This window comes from Papio anubis, chromosome 1 (genome assembly GCF_008728515.1).
Source record: "Papio anubis isolate 15944 chromosome 1, Panubis1.0, whole genome shotgun sequence".
Taxonomy (NCBI): Eukaryota; Metazoa; Chordata; class Mammalia; order Primates; family Cercopithecidae; genus Papio; species Papio anubis.
In genome coordinates, this window is record NC_044976.1 from 193,584,577 (window position 1) to 193,599,152 (window position 14,576).

Consider the following 14,576-nt stretch of genomic DNA (forward strand, 5'->3'; position numbering starts at 1 on the left):
TATCTGAGATTGAAGAAACACAGACTTTTCCCCTCATTCCCTGAAACTCCTCCTCCCTGACTCTCCGGCCGCATAAAGACTCTCTACTTCTTCTTTTTGTAAAGGCGGATTTGAGAGATCTTGCCCTCCCGCCTTCTCGCTTTGGCCAAATCGAATAAACGTTTATCTCCAAGCACCTATATGTCAGTGTTTGCTTAACCCTCGCTGTTCTTTGGAGCTGATGGTAAATTCCACAGAAAAGAGGCGCATGGGTAGAAAATGCAGCATTTCCTCTCAGATGCCAGATATTCATCTCCAAAGGTATTAAAAGGAGGGGTGTGTGCCTGTGTAAAGAGGCTGGTCTTTTCCCAGCAGTACGACTTGGGCAAGTTGCTGGATTTCTTCAAGCCTTTCTTTTTCCGCCTGTCAAACAAAACAAAACAAATATCCCAATTAGGACAAATTCACAATACTTTAAGAGGGCGGGCGGAGCGATTGGAAGGCGGATGAACCAATCGCGTCTCCCGCAGGTTGCGGAACGGCAGAGGGACCCCGCCCCCTACATTGTGCTTAGCTCTGATTGGCACATCGCGGAGAGGAGGGGCCTGGGCGCGCCGGGTTCACGCTGGGTCGCTGCAGGTGTTGGGGCCTGGGACTCTGGCTGGAGACACTGCCATGGCTGGGCTAGCCCGCGGGTCCGCGCGCGCCCTGCTCGCCGCCCTGCTGGCGTCGACGCTGTTGGCGCTGCTCGTGTCGCCCGCGCGGGGTCGCGGTGGCCGGGACCACGGGGACTGGGACGAGGCCTCGCTGCTGCCGCCGCTACCACCCCGCGAGGACGCGGCGCGCGTGGCCCGCTTCGTGACGCACGTCTCCGACTGGGGCGCTCTGGCCACCATCTCCACGCTGGAGGCGGTGCGCGGCCGGCCCTTCGCCGACGTGCTCTCGCTCAGCGACGGGCCCCCGGGCGCGGGCAGCGGCGTGCCCTACTTCTACCTGAGCCCGCTGCAGCTCTCCGTCAACAACCTGCAGGTGAGCTGGGGCCCGCGGCTTCCCCAGGCGGGCTGTGGGCGGGGCGGCCACAGAGCAAGCCTTCACCTTGGCCCAAATTCTTCCCGGGAAGTGGAGCGTGGCTCGAACGTCTGCCGCTTCTCTGCAGCGCTGGCAGGTGGGCGTTGCAGCGTCCCGGATGTTGGGCAACTAGGTACCAGGAATTTCGCACACGCCCCTGCGACTGGGCCACGCACCTGGGGTATAAATTCTCTGCCAGCAGCCCGAGGACTTCTCATCCCTGAGTGGTCCTGAGTCATCTTGGGGCACAGTGTCTCTATTAACTGTGCTCCCAGTCTTCTTTTCTTTTCTTTTTTTTTTTTTTTTTTTTTTTTGAGACGGAGTCTCCCTTTGTGGCCCAAGCTGGAGTGCAGTGGCGCTATCTCAGCTCACTGCAACCTCTGCCTCCCAGGTTCAAGCGATTCTCGTGCCTAGCCTACCGAATAGCTGGGATTACAGGTGTGTGCCACCACACCCGGCTAATTTTTGTATTTTTAGAGGAGGCGGGGTTTCACCATGTTGGCCAGGCTGGTCTCGAACTCCTGACCTCAAGTGATCCACCCGTCTCGGCCTCCCAAAGTGCTGGGATTATAGGTGTGAACCACGGCGCCCGGCCTCGGCTCCTATTCTTAAAGGTTTTACAGGGCATAGAGATTGTTGGGTATTTAAGCACTTTAATATGTGATTTCAGGGTTTCTTGCTCTCTCTTACCCTTCCTGACTTAAGCTTTTCCCTCCTGCAGCAAGAAGCTAATGTACAATGTCGTGGATGATTACAATGATTACTGCAGTCTTTAGGCCTCCACAGGCATAGTGGCTCCTCAGTAAGATGCAGAGCTAATTGAAGGTCCATCTCTTCCTCGCCCTTTGCCCACCTTCTGGTGCAGGGCCACACTTACAACTCTAGTGGACCTCTGCTCTCTCAGGGATGGGGTCACAGACACGACTTGGGAGGCCGGAGACGCAGAGAGTCCAGGAACGAAACCTGATTTGATGGAGGGTCTTTTTGACAAAGCTCTCACATTTGAGTTCAACTCTGAAACTACAGGGTTGTTGATAAAGACAGGATGTAAGAAACTGATGCTTGATTCATCACTTTTCCATTCGCCTTCCATTCATTGTCTCTTCTGTTAATTATTTGAAGTAGGTATCATATACCCCATTCTGCAGATGAAGAACTTGAGGCCTACCTAGGTTAAGTAACTTGTTTAAAGCCAGCGGGCAAACCCCTAGTTTCATCTCAGGTTCATCTTTCTTCACACCACATATCCCAGGCTGGCGGCCCATCAGCTGAATATGTCCCACCGACCACTTTGGCCCACACAAAGTTCTGTTTTGTTTTTAATAAAGTTGAATTTGTGACCAACATTTTAAAATTTAGATTTTACTTTAAAATGTAAATCTCTAACTTTTCTTGAAAAATGGGACGATCCAGTGACACTGTGGGCCTACATTCTCTGAGCCAAAACAGAAGCAGTGCCCTCTTTTAGCTAAGGCAGATACACCCCAGTTCACCATTTTCTCATTCCCAGCCCATTCCACACCTTTAGGCATTTGCTCAAAACAAACTCACTCCACTCCATCAGCGGTGCTCAACTTTGACTGCAAATCACAGTCACTTAAGAAGGCTTTAACAATGGGATGCCAAGGTATTTCATTGAAAACACATTTTATTTTAAGACAACACCCCTTCCCCCGTGCCCCACAAACCACTCCCTGATGATTCTAATGGGGAAGGAGGGAGGTTGAGCAATACATAATCATATTTAAATTTGTGAGGTGACCAGGGAGTTCCTGGTATTATTGTCCCCATTTCAGAAGTGAGGAAACACAGACTCAGAGGTACAGGGACTTACCCTGTGACCAGCCAGCTAATGGCTGTCAGGTAGGACTTTAGCCCAGGTCTTTCATGTTTCTAGAAATAGATAGGACAGTGGCAAGGAACCTACCCAGGGCTTCAGGTTTCCATGATGGCAGTGAAAAGAAGTGGCCACGTCAGAATTTGTCTGACTTTATTCCATCAATTAGCTGGTCAAAGTTTCTGCTTTTTTCTTTTCCTCCTTCTGACCTCCAGGGTGCTCTGCATTTCTTCTCATTGACAGGGGGTGAAATCATTCAGAAGGAACAAGAAGACCTAGGTTTGGGACCATTTCTCACATGTAAAATGCCTGTCCTCTGTAACTTAGAGATAGGTTGTGAACTTCAAATGGACTTACCACTGGGATGTGTCTTTTGTCTGTCTCTTTCTTTGTGGCATTTTTGTATAGTAAATGTCTGTAGGACAGAGTTGCTGATGTTAGCTTGTAGCGGGACCATGTTTCGCTGCAGAGCCAGTGAGTCAGAAGGGAAATCTTGGGGTTTGATTATCTGCACCAAGACCTCTTACTATTAGCCCCCCTTCCGTTTTGGCATTCTTTTCTTGTGATATGCCCTTTCTGTTCTGGTCACTCTTGATTTTTTTCTCTGACACACTAAAATAAGTGTCCCTCAAAGTCAGTTTCCTACTCTTTTGTTCCCTGTACTGATCCTCAGAAGATTGTATACACTCTCATTGTATACACTCTCATTGTGTACACTCTCATTGTATACACTCTCATTGTGTACACTCTCATTGTATACACTCTCACTGTATACACTCTCATTGTATACACTCTCATTGTATACATTCTCTTCTAGTCCTTACTAGGACTCACTTCCAGATGTGTGTCCATTTCTGACCTCTTCAAGGTTTTCTGTATTTCTGCTTGCTGTTCATTTTTACTTCATTAGTTTGCCACCACCTCAAATACAACATGTTTAAATCCAGTCCTTTCTCTTCCTCCTGAAACCAGCTGCTTTTGATCTTCTGCATTTCTGTTAGTGGAAGTACTGTTTTCTCATTAAACCCAGTTGGTTCTCACTGCCTCCCCAAATCCCTCGGTTCCCAAGTCCTGACAGTTTTCTGTTGCCTTCTTTGCCTCTGTCCTTGCCCCTTCCTCTTTATTCCTGCCACCTCATCCTTAAGCTTGTCACCTCATGCCTAAAAGTACTAGAACAACTCTTACATAGTCTTCCTGTCTGCCCCATCCACCTTGCCTACCCAAATAGATTAACAAAAATACCTGTCACAGCGTTGCCCTCTGGCCAGAAACCTTTAACAACACCCAACTGCCTAGAGCTGCGGAAGAGTTACCTGGAATGTTTGTTTAAAACGCACATAGAGGCAGGGTACGGTGGCTCCAGCCTGTAATCCCAGCACTTTGGGAGGTCGAGGCGAGCGGATCACCTGAGGTCAGGAGTTGGAGACCAGCCTGGCCAATATGGTGAAACCCGCCTCTACTAAAAATACAAAACTTAACTGGGTATGGTGGTGTGCGCCTGTAGTCCCAGCTATTTGGGAGGCTGAGGTGAGAGCATCACTTGAGCCTGGGAGGCAGAGGTTGCAGGGAGCTGAGATCACGCCATTGCACTCCAGCCTGGGTGACAGAGCTTGATTCTGTTTCTAAATAAAATGCAGATAGAGGACAGCTTGGTGGCTCATGCCTGTAATCCCAACACTTTGGAAGGCCGAGGTGGGAGATCACTTGAGTCCAGGATTTTGAGACCAGCCAGGGCAACATAGTGAAACCCCACGTCTACAACAATTAAAAAAACATTAGCTGGGTGTGGTGATGCACACCTATAGTCCCAGCTACTCAGGAGGCTGAGATGGGAGGATCACATGAGCCCTGGAGGTCGAGGCCACAATGAGCCATGATTGTGCCGCTGCACTGGGTGACTGCCTGGGTGACGGAGTGAGACGCTGTCTTAAAAAAAACATTGCAGGCCAGGTGCGATGTCTCACGCGTGTAATCCCAACACTTTGGGAGGCCGAGGCGGGCAGATCACAAGGTCAGGAGTTCAAGACCAGCCTGGCCAACATGATGAAACCCTGTCTCTACTAAAAATACAAAAATTACCAGGCGTGGTGGCACGCACCTGTAATCCCAGCTACTTGGGAGGCTGAGGCAGGAGAATCGCTTGAACCCAGGAGTCGGAGGTTGCAGTGAGCTGAGATCGTACCACTGCACTCCAGCCTGGGTGACAGAGCAAGACTCTCTCTCAAAAAAAAAAAAAAGAAAAAATTGCGGTTATCTGGGTTGGGAGTGAGGCTTGTTTCAACATTTTAACCCAAATCAGCATTTTAACAAGCTCTCCAGGCAGGTGGTTCTTCGAAAACACTGCCTAAGGCTGGCCTACAAATTACAATCTAGACTCCTTAACTTGGGTTTGAGCCCTCTCCACTCCCAACCCCAGCCTCCTCCCGTAGGAAGGCCCCTCTTTCCAGCAAATCAGGTTTCTTGGTGCTCTTCATCAAGTCTTAGGCTCACCCAGTTCTGTGTTTTTTGCAGTCAGCGTCTCCTCTCCCTTTAATACGTCCTCCCACCTTCTATCCTGGTTTTGAATGTATTATAAAGCCCCTTATAGTTCCTCTATCACTCCAGTCTATGCTGGACACACACTTTTGTTTATGTCTGCCTTTTCAACCGGATTCTAAACTCAGAGGGAGTTTACCTGGGTGTCCCCCTCCCCGTTTTTGGTCTCGTATGGTGCCTTGCCTAATAGTTTCTAGACAGTGACTATTTGGCTAAATGATTTCAAAGAAATCTCTTTATGACTCTCTGTTCTGATGGATCACTGTGAAATGGCACAATTCTCCACACAAGACACTTAGAGCTTAAAGAGCTAAATAGTCTAAAATGCAATGTGTGAATTTTGCTATCATCTGTCAACAATGCCTTTTATGAAGTTGATGTCTGAATAAGAAGGCATTAAGAATTTTACTTGTGTTACTTTTTGAATGTGGGATAAGACTTACTGAAGCAGGAATGAACAACTTCTCCAGTTTTGAAATCACATGACAGTTTCTGCTAATGTAAGATAACCAAGCAGCATGATTCAGCTACTTTCTTGCTTAAATCGCATAGTTAGCCAGTTGAGCAACTGTGGTGTTTTTATGCAGTGGTTCTGTATTAGAGTTTAACCCTTTAAATCTTTCAGTGAAGCCTATAGAACAGCCTTGAATTTGGGTGTCACTATAATTATAATTCTTCTGATGAATATGGATTAAATTCAGGGTTTCAGAAAAAGTATACTGAAATAATTTTTACCAAGTCAGTTAATTTTAAATGTGAAGCCCCCCCACCCCCTTTGGGGAGTGGTCAGGATACTATCCAAGTATTATTTTCCCGAGTGGAAGGTGATGTTTTACAATTCATTGTTTCATGGAAGACCAGTCAAGTTCTAGGGACATCATGTATGCAACTTTTGAAATTTATTACCTCTCCAGAAACCATATTTCACATGAGAGGATCTTCATTTTCTCTCTACAGGAGAATCCGTATGCTACACTGACCATGACTTTGGCACAGACCAACTTCTGCAAGAAACATGGATTTGATCCACAAAGTCCCCTTTGTGCTCACATAATACTGTCAGGAACTGTGACCAAGGTAAGTAGTTATCCTACAGGAAGGGAGATAGTTTCAGAACACCATCGTATTCACAATGAAAGATCTTTTTTCTTTTGAGACAGAGTCTCACTCTGTCTCCCAGGCTGGAATGCAGTGGTGTGATCTCGGCCACTGCAACCTCTGCCTCCTGGGTTCAAGCGAGTCTTGTGCCTCAGCTTCCCTAGTAGCTGGGATTACAGGCACGCATCACCACACCCAGCTAATTTTTGTATTTTTAGTAGAGATGGGGTTTCACCACGTTGGCCAGGCTGGTCTCGAACTCCTGACCTCAAGTGATCCACCCACCTTGGCCTCCCAAAGTGCTGGGATTACAAGCGTGAGCCACCATGCCTGGCAGAATAGATCTTTTGAGAGTGAAATGCAGTTGATTTGTGAATGCCATGCCCAGTCAGGACATGTTCTATTCTAATAGGTGAAGTAATTCCATGAAAACCAAACGTTTTAATAAGTTGTTTTCATATAGGTGTCAAATAAGGTATGAGGAAAATGAATGATTTTCTGAAACCAAGCAGATGCAACAACTATGAAGCTCCTGTATATAAAGTTATTCTTACTAAAGAACATCTGGTTGACCAAAGCCGTCTATTCTCCATTATATTTTACATTGGTATAATGTTTTTTCATGTCTGGGCTCCTTGTCTCCATATTTTAACAGTGGCTTAAAGCAGAGAAAACATATTAAGTAGGCCAACCAGAGGACTGTCCGTTACTGAAAACTGGAAGTGAATTTAGTTTGGATCACCTGCTGAAGGGAAGAGGTCAAATACAATCTCAGGAAGAGCAGTGGGCACGGTGTCAGGAGTGCTGATCTGATTACCCAGCCAGCAGATTTGCTTTTTGACCGTGTCAATCATTAATGACAAGTGTTATTTATGGTCTGAAAATTCTTTGTGGATGCATCTCTGTAGTTGAGGGTCCTTCACTGGCAGGAAAAAGATGGAGGAGCAGCACATGCTTTTGAGTTCTGTTATGTGGCTTCCAAACATTTTTATCCTTCAGTACATTCATCTGTATGTTTAACATGTCCATGTTATGGGGTAAATATGCTAGACATTACATGTCTTAGGCACCAGTAATGTTATAGTACTTAGTGCTGGTTATTCTAATAGCTCAAAATGCCTTTTTACCAATGGAAGTTGGTATTATACGTACAGTGGTTTCCCACTTCGTTATATCTGTTTTCACCAACAGTTGAAATCTTTATTCTCTGCATTCTTTACATTTCCTTTGTTTTCTCTTGATTCCAAAAGGTTAAGACCAAGATTTACAACTAAGTAAACTCTTAGGATTTATAGAATGCTAGAATCACACATTCTTTTTTTTTTTTTTTTTTTTTTTTTTTTTTTGGGGTGACTCTTTTTTCCAGGCTGGAGTGCAGTGGCGCGATCTCGGCTCACTGCAAGCTCCGCCTCCCAGGTTCACGCCATTCTCCTGCCTCAGCCTCCCAAGTAGCTGGGACTACAGGCACCCACCACCATGCCTGGCTAATTTTTTGGTTTTTTTGTGTTTTTAGTAGAGATAGGGTTTCACCGTGTTAGCCAAGTTGACCTCATGATTGCCTGCCTCAGCCTCCCAAAGTGCTTGGATTACAGGCGTGAGCCACTGTGCCCGGCCAAATCACACATTCTTAACAAATGAGAAAATGAAGTGTTACTGCTATGTGTCATATATGTCCTTTCATATATGTCCTTTAGGTGAATGAAACAGAAATGGATATTGCAAAGCATTCATTATTCATTCGACACCCTGAGATGAAAACCTGGCCTTCCAGCCATAATTGGTTCTTTGCTAAGTTGAATATAACCAATATCTGGGTCCTGGACTACTTTGGTGGACCAAAAATCGTGACACCGGAAGAATATTATAACGTCACAGTTCAGTAAGTACTTACACATCTTTCACCTAAGATTGCTGCCCTTACAGCCATCTTCAGCCTTCTAAAGCAAGGGGGGTTTAACCATTTCATGTGCCCTGGACCCCCTGGGCAGTCTGGTAAAGGCACTGACCCGTTCTCAGAATAATGTTTTAAACACATAAAATATATAGAATTAAAAAGAAAATCAACTGTAATGAAATACATTTATAAAAATATTTGTAAATGTGTGATATAATAATTCATTGTTTTATTAATATATTAAATGTAAGATCTAGTAATGCGTCTATTACTTTTTCCTTTTTTTTTTTTTAAGACAGAGTCTTACTCTGTCACCCAGGCCAAGTGCAGTGGCACCATCTCAGCTCATTGCAGCTCCACCTCCTGGGTTCAAACAATTCTTGTGCCTCAAGCCTCCCAAGCAGCTGGGAATACAGGCACAGACCTCCACGCCCAGCTGATTTTTTGTATTTTCTTAAAGACAGGGTTTTGCCATGTTGCCCAGGGTGGTGTCTAACTCCTGAGCTCAAGCAATCTGCCTGCCTCAGCCTCCCAAAGTGCTAGGATTATAGGCATGAGCCACCGTGCCTGGCCTTTTCTGTGCTTTTAAAGTAGTGAGGATTGAAGACAATATTTTAAGACATCTGCAACACCTGTAACATGATATGAAAGTATCTGTGATTTCTCTATTTCTGTTGGAGACAGTCACAGATATGCTGTCACCCTCTGGTTTATTCCCTACATTCATTATTGAAGGAAATGATACATTTCAGTTAGAGCCTAATGAAAACGAAAAAAAAATTTTTGAGCCAAGTTCATAGACCCCCTGAACTCTGTCTACAGGCCTGGATACCAGGTTGAGACTCCATTTTAAGGCTATGCTTGTTGGGCCCTGGACAGAACCCAGTTATGACCCATGATGGCATTTTCTCATGAGGCTTAGACTCAGGTGCTCCTGGACTGTGAACGTCCTTCATCTGAGTCTGAGCAAGTAACCCCATCCCATCAGCCCCAGTACTACAGATGCCTGTGGGGATTGTGGTTTATCCCACCAAGAAGTACTTGGAAGGGAGGAGGCTGAGACAAACGAGGCCATGGGAGAAAATGAAGCCCAGGACCTAAAGACAGAAAGGGAAAGGAAAGAAGAGTGTAATCAGAGTCTTTGGAGTTAGTTCAGGGTTCAAATGAAGGAATACAAGGGACTGGTGCTTCTCTCAGGTGACACAGGGAATTCTGGCATATCTGGGGAGGTGATAAGAACAGTAACAATAACAGCTAGTGTCCATTGTTTATTACTGGCTGGGTGCTGTACGGGTTACTTTTCATGTATTAACTCATTCTATTCTCACCACATCCCTATCTTACGCAACCTTCCACTGCAACAGGTAGGTGCTGTTTTTCTCATGTGTGAAATGGAAAGCTGATGCACAGAGACGAAACTGGACTAAAGTCTTGCAGTCAGAAAGTGGTGGTGCTGGGATTCAAACCCCGGCATTCTTGCTCCGGAGCCATCACCTGACTTCTGTTCATGATGCTGTACTTCTCCTCTGGCTGCCTCACTGGTAGTTGGCCAGGCTCCTAACTCTGTGTAATTTATAATGCACATTCTGCTTGTAATGACTGACTGCTGTTTCAGGAGATTATGGTGATGATACTAAGGTAGACTTGTAAGTTGTAGGTCATTTGAGGGCTTAAATTCTTAGCATTTATTTAATCTGTGTCTTTTTCAATTGTAGAACAGTTCCATGTTGAACTATTGACTATTGACTCCCTACCATGATTGGAAATTTCTTGACAGTGAAGCTCAGTTTTGTTTTGTTTCTATTTTTAAAAAATTCCGAGCAGGGCCTAGGACAGCATGTGTCACAGAGCAGGTGTTTAGGAATGATTGTCTGGCTCGTTACTTGAGACAAACACTCTCACGCTCTGTTGGGATAAAGAATCCGACAGTCCTGGCGCTTGTTTTGCTGCTGTGCATGCAGGAGGGGCACGGGCCTGTGATTGTCTTCTGGGCTGGCGAAGCCATCTGACTTCGTAGGAATATAGGGGTAGCAATTACAACCTTATTCCCCGGCAACAAATTATCAGGATGACTGTTAAGAATGACAGGCCTGCTCTTTGAAGTTACAGTTTACTTTCACAGGACATAATATTTGAAACGCAGTTATCTTTGTATAAATAACATGCCCAAAGGCAGTGCCTGGTTTAATAACAAAATAAAACTCTTTTCCCATAAGTCTTCACACTGAATAAGTGAGTAAAACAGATACTTTTGAGGTTCCCACTTTATTATGCAGACAAAGCAGCACTTTTCTGCAGCACAGAGAGAGAACATTTTTTCCTTGTCCTGAGAGGAGGCCCAAAGGCTAGAGCAGGATGTGACTCTTCTGAGGCAGTGCACCAGAACCTGAGGGATGGGCAGTCTGCTAGGAATTGTCCATCGCCAAGTCTACGAGGGCCCCCACTAATCCCACCCACCAGGTTTGCCACCAGAGCTGTTTAATAGTCCAGGGAGCGTACAGTGATATCTGTGAGAACCAGAGCCCCCATCTTCTTGGGGAACCACTCACAGGGGCCTCACAGGCATTCTGGAGCTTCCCCACCTTGGCAGGCACTTTACTTGGCTTGTCCAGATGGGTTTTGGAAGTTATCATTCCTCCAAATACCACGAAGCCCTCTGCATCTGAAATCTGTTTCACACAGATGGAGACTGCCACTTGTGAGAGCTGATAAGGAGCTTAACTCAATGTGGTTTGCCTCATTGGACTGTTGGGTGAAGACCCCGTGAGCATGTTTGTATGCTGAGTGGAGGGCTTAAATGTCTACACGAAGCATTTGCAGGCACCCTGGAATAAGCAGTTCTTTTTTTTTTTCAGACAGAGTCTCGCTCTGTTGCCCAGGCTGGCGCGCGGTGGCGCGATCTCGGCTCACTGCAAGCTCCGCCTCCCCAGTTCACGCCATTCTCCTGCCTCAGCCTCCTGAGCAGCTGGGAGCACAGGCGCCCGCCCCCACGCCCAGCTAATTTTTTGTATTTTTAGTAGAGGCGTGTTAGCCAGGATGGTCTCGATCTCCTGGCCTCGTGATGCACCCGCCTCAGCCTCCCAGAGTGTTGGGATTACAGGCATGAGCCACTGCACCTGGCCAATAAGCAGTTCTTATAAGCATAAGCATTGCTTCCGACCACTGTTAAGTCTGGGCAGCAGCATGTTTGTGCTAAGCCTCATTTTATCTCCTCTGGCGCACATCCAGATATTTCCTAGCAAACACACAGGTAACAAAAGGTCATGGATTACAGACTTGCCTAGTCTCGATACTTAGAGATGGATTTCCTGGTTGGTGGCAGCCGGAAGGGGGAAAGTTCACCTGCCAGCTGGGGTCAGTATCACTGGGCAATGGCTCATCACTGCTCTTCTGCCCTGATGTTCAGGACCCCTTCTGTTCTCAACTATTTTTGTCTTTTAAACCTTCAGATATTCTTAAATGAGATAGCAGCAGCAGCCATGGCAATGGCCTGCTTCTTGCTACATCCTAGTAGAGTTCATCAAAGTGTATCAGAATCATACTTGGAGAGGAGGGTTGCTTGTTAAAATAAAGATTCCTAGGCCCTACCTTCAACTTATTGAAGCCAAAACTCAGGAATCTGCATTTTAACAAACCCAAGCAGTTCTTTAGTATATTCTGGTGGCTGAAATGAACTCAGAATCTTATTTTAGATCAGAAATTTTATCTAGTCCTTCCCTAGGATGAATTAATTTTTAAGATGTGTTAACCCAGTTTAACAAAATAATTTTTCCTCTCTGTTCCCCTTTCTAGGTGAAGCAGACTGTGACGAATTTAGCAACACTTATGAAGTTTCTTAAAGTGGCTCATACACACTTAAAGGGCTTAATGTTTCTCTGGAAAGCATCTCAGAATATTAGCCTGTTTTCTGTCACATGCTGGTTTGTTTGCTTGCTTGTTTACGAATAGAGTTGACCTGTTACTGGATTTCTTGGAAGATGTGGTTGCTACTTTTTTCATATTTTGAAGCCATTTTCATAGAGAAATATCCTTCACTATAATCAAATAAGTTTTGTCCCATCAATTCCAAAGATGTTTCCAGTGGTGCTCTTGAAGAGGAGTGAGTACCAGATTTAAATTGCCCATTGGCATTGAAGGTACTTGAGTATGTGTTCTTTATTTCTGGAAGCCACTGTGCTGGGTAGAGTGCATCACTCACCACAGCTGCCTCCTGAGCTGTCTGAGCCTCGTGCAAAAGATTGGCCCCCATTATGGTGCGCCTGAATAAATCTTGCCTAGATAGACAGACAATGATGAAACTCAAATGGAGCTTCCTACTCACGTTGATTTATGTCTCACAATCCTGGGTATTGTTAATCCAACATAGAGTGAAACTATTTCTGATAAAGAACTTTTTGAAAAACTTTTTACACTCTAAAGTGATACTCAGAACAAAAGAAAGTCATGAAACTCCTGAATTTAATTTCCCCACCTAAGTCGAGACTGTATTATCAAAACACATGTGCACACAGATTACTTTTTGGCCCCAAAACTGGATTACAAAAGAAAGAGGAGAAGAATATTTTGTGTGTTGCTGGTATTCTTTTATAAGTAAAGTTTACCCAGCATGGACCAGCTTCAACCAGGGACAAAATCCCCTCCCAAACCACTCTCCACAGCTTTTTAAAAATACTGCTACTCTTAACAATTACCTAAATCTTCCTCAACTGCTCCAAATCTCTTAATAGCTTCTAGTGCTTCTACGATCTAAGGTCACCAGAGGGAAGAGAACATGGCATTAAAAGAATCACATCTTCAGAAGAGAAGACACTAATATTATTACTCATATACATGATTTCAGAAGATGACATAAGATTCCTCTTAAAGAGGAAATGTCAGGAATCAAGCCACTGAATCCTTAAATGGCAAAGAGAAAAGTTGAATATGAGTCATTGTGTCTGAAAACTACAAAGTGAACTTAACTGAGATCCAGCAAACAGGTTCTGTTTAAGAAAAATAATTTATACTAACTTCAATAAAATGGACTTCTTATTCAAAGCATCAATAATTAAAAGAATTATTTTAATGAAATGTGTTGGATTTGTTTTCTTAAACATAGACATGAATATTTATTACACTTTGTTTTATTGTCTACCATCAAAATAGCATGCTCCTAAATCAGTCACTGGCTGTTTCGAAACTTGAAGTGAATAATACCACTCTTTCCAATTGGCAAAAAGCTCGTATGTCCTAAAATTCTGGGCATGGCCAGAATCTCACCTTTGTCACAGGTTTTGCCTCAGAGATTTGGTTGCCAGTGTACCTTGTGATAGAATTAGGTTGAGGGCAGCTATTTGTTTTTCTCCCTTTACCCACTTACTGAGTTTTTTCTCCAGCATTTGGAACCACATAGATACATATCAACATTCAGGTAAGACCCAGTTATCATACAGGGTAAAGTCAACCAGTGTTTCACAGCCGGCGCTGCAGATTCTTTTATAATTGAATGTGACAGAATATGTCGCTGTTAATATTCCAGTCAGCCACTAGGGGGCACTGTGGACTACTTTTTGTGCAGGTGTGGGTTTCTTACACAGCTAAATGAAGCCCCTAGGAATGATTCCCTGGGCTGGATTAGGAGCTGGAGTAAATGCAGCTGAGAAGGGGCAAGAGGAGAAGCAGAGGCCTGATTTGCTGCTGCTGCTGCTGCTAGGTTTTCCTGGGCTTATCACTCCCTCCACACCATGTGTTTCTACATCAGGCTTTTCTGATCCTCTTGCACCCCACGTGCTGCAGAAGGAGAACAGATTCCTGGTCTCAAACAGCTAGGAGATGAGTGTCTTAGACTGGGGTGGGGAGGGGGAGTCAGCCTTGGTGCAGAGAGCAGGACAGGCCCGAATAGAGAAAGATAAAAGTGGAAAGAGGGAGTGGCTCAGGAGCCTGAAGATACAGAGTCCAGACAGCTGCCTTTGGCAGATGCTGTCTTGGACCATCGATCTACACTCAGCTGGTCGAGGCCATTTGTCTTTACCGACCATGGCCAATAATCATAGTTTATTCTGTCTTTTAGTCTAGGTTCAAAGACCTTGGCAGGTATGTGGGGGAGTGGAGAAAAATATGAAATGTGACGAGGTTCAGTGAAATAAATGCATCAGATATTCTGAGGAGATTGCTAGTGTGATGTTC

At 45.0% G+C, this 14,576-nt stretch overlaps 1 protein-coding gene across 1 annotated transcript; it reads left to right on the forward strand.

Annotated features, from left to right (window-relative positions):
• Positions 1-572: 572 nt before the first annotated feature.
• Positions 573-13,481, forward strand: CREG1 (cellular repressor of E1A stimulated genes 1). Its single transcript, XM_021930934.2, has 4 exons — positions 573-1,008; positions 6,377-6,496; positions 8,212-8,396; positions 12,204-13,481. The coding sequence occupies exons 1-4, from the start codon at positions 655-657 to the stop codon at positions 12,205-12,207; spliced, it is 663 nt and encodes a 220-aa protein (XP_021786626.1). The 5' UTR covers positions 573-654; the 3' UTR covers positions 12,208-13,481.
• The last annotated feature ends 1,095 nt before the right edge of the window (positions 13,482-14,576 follow it).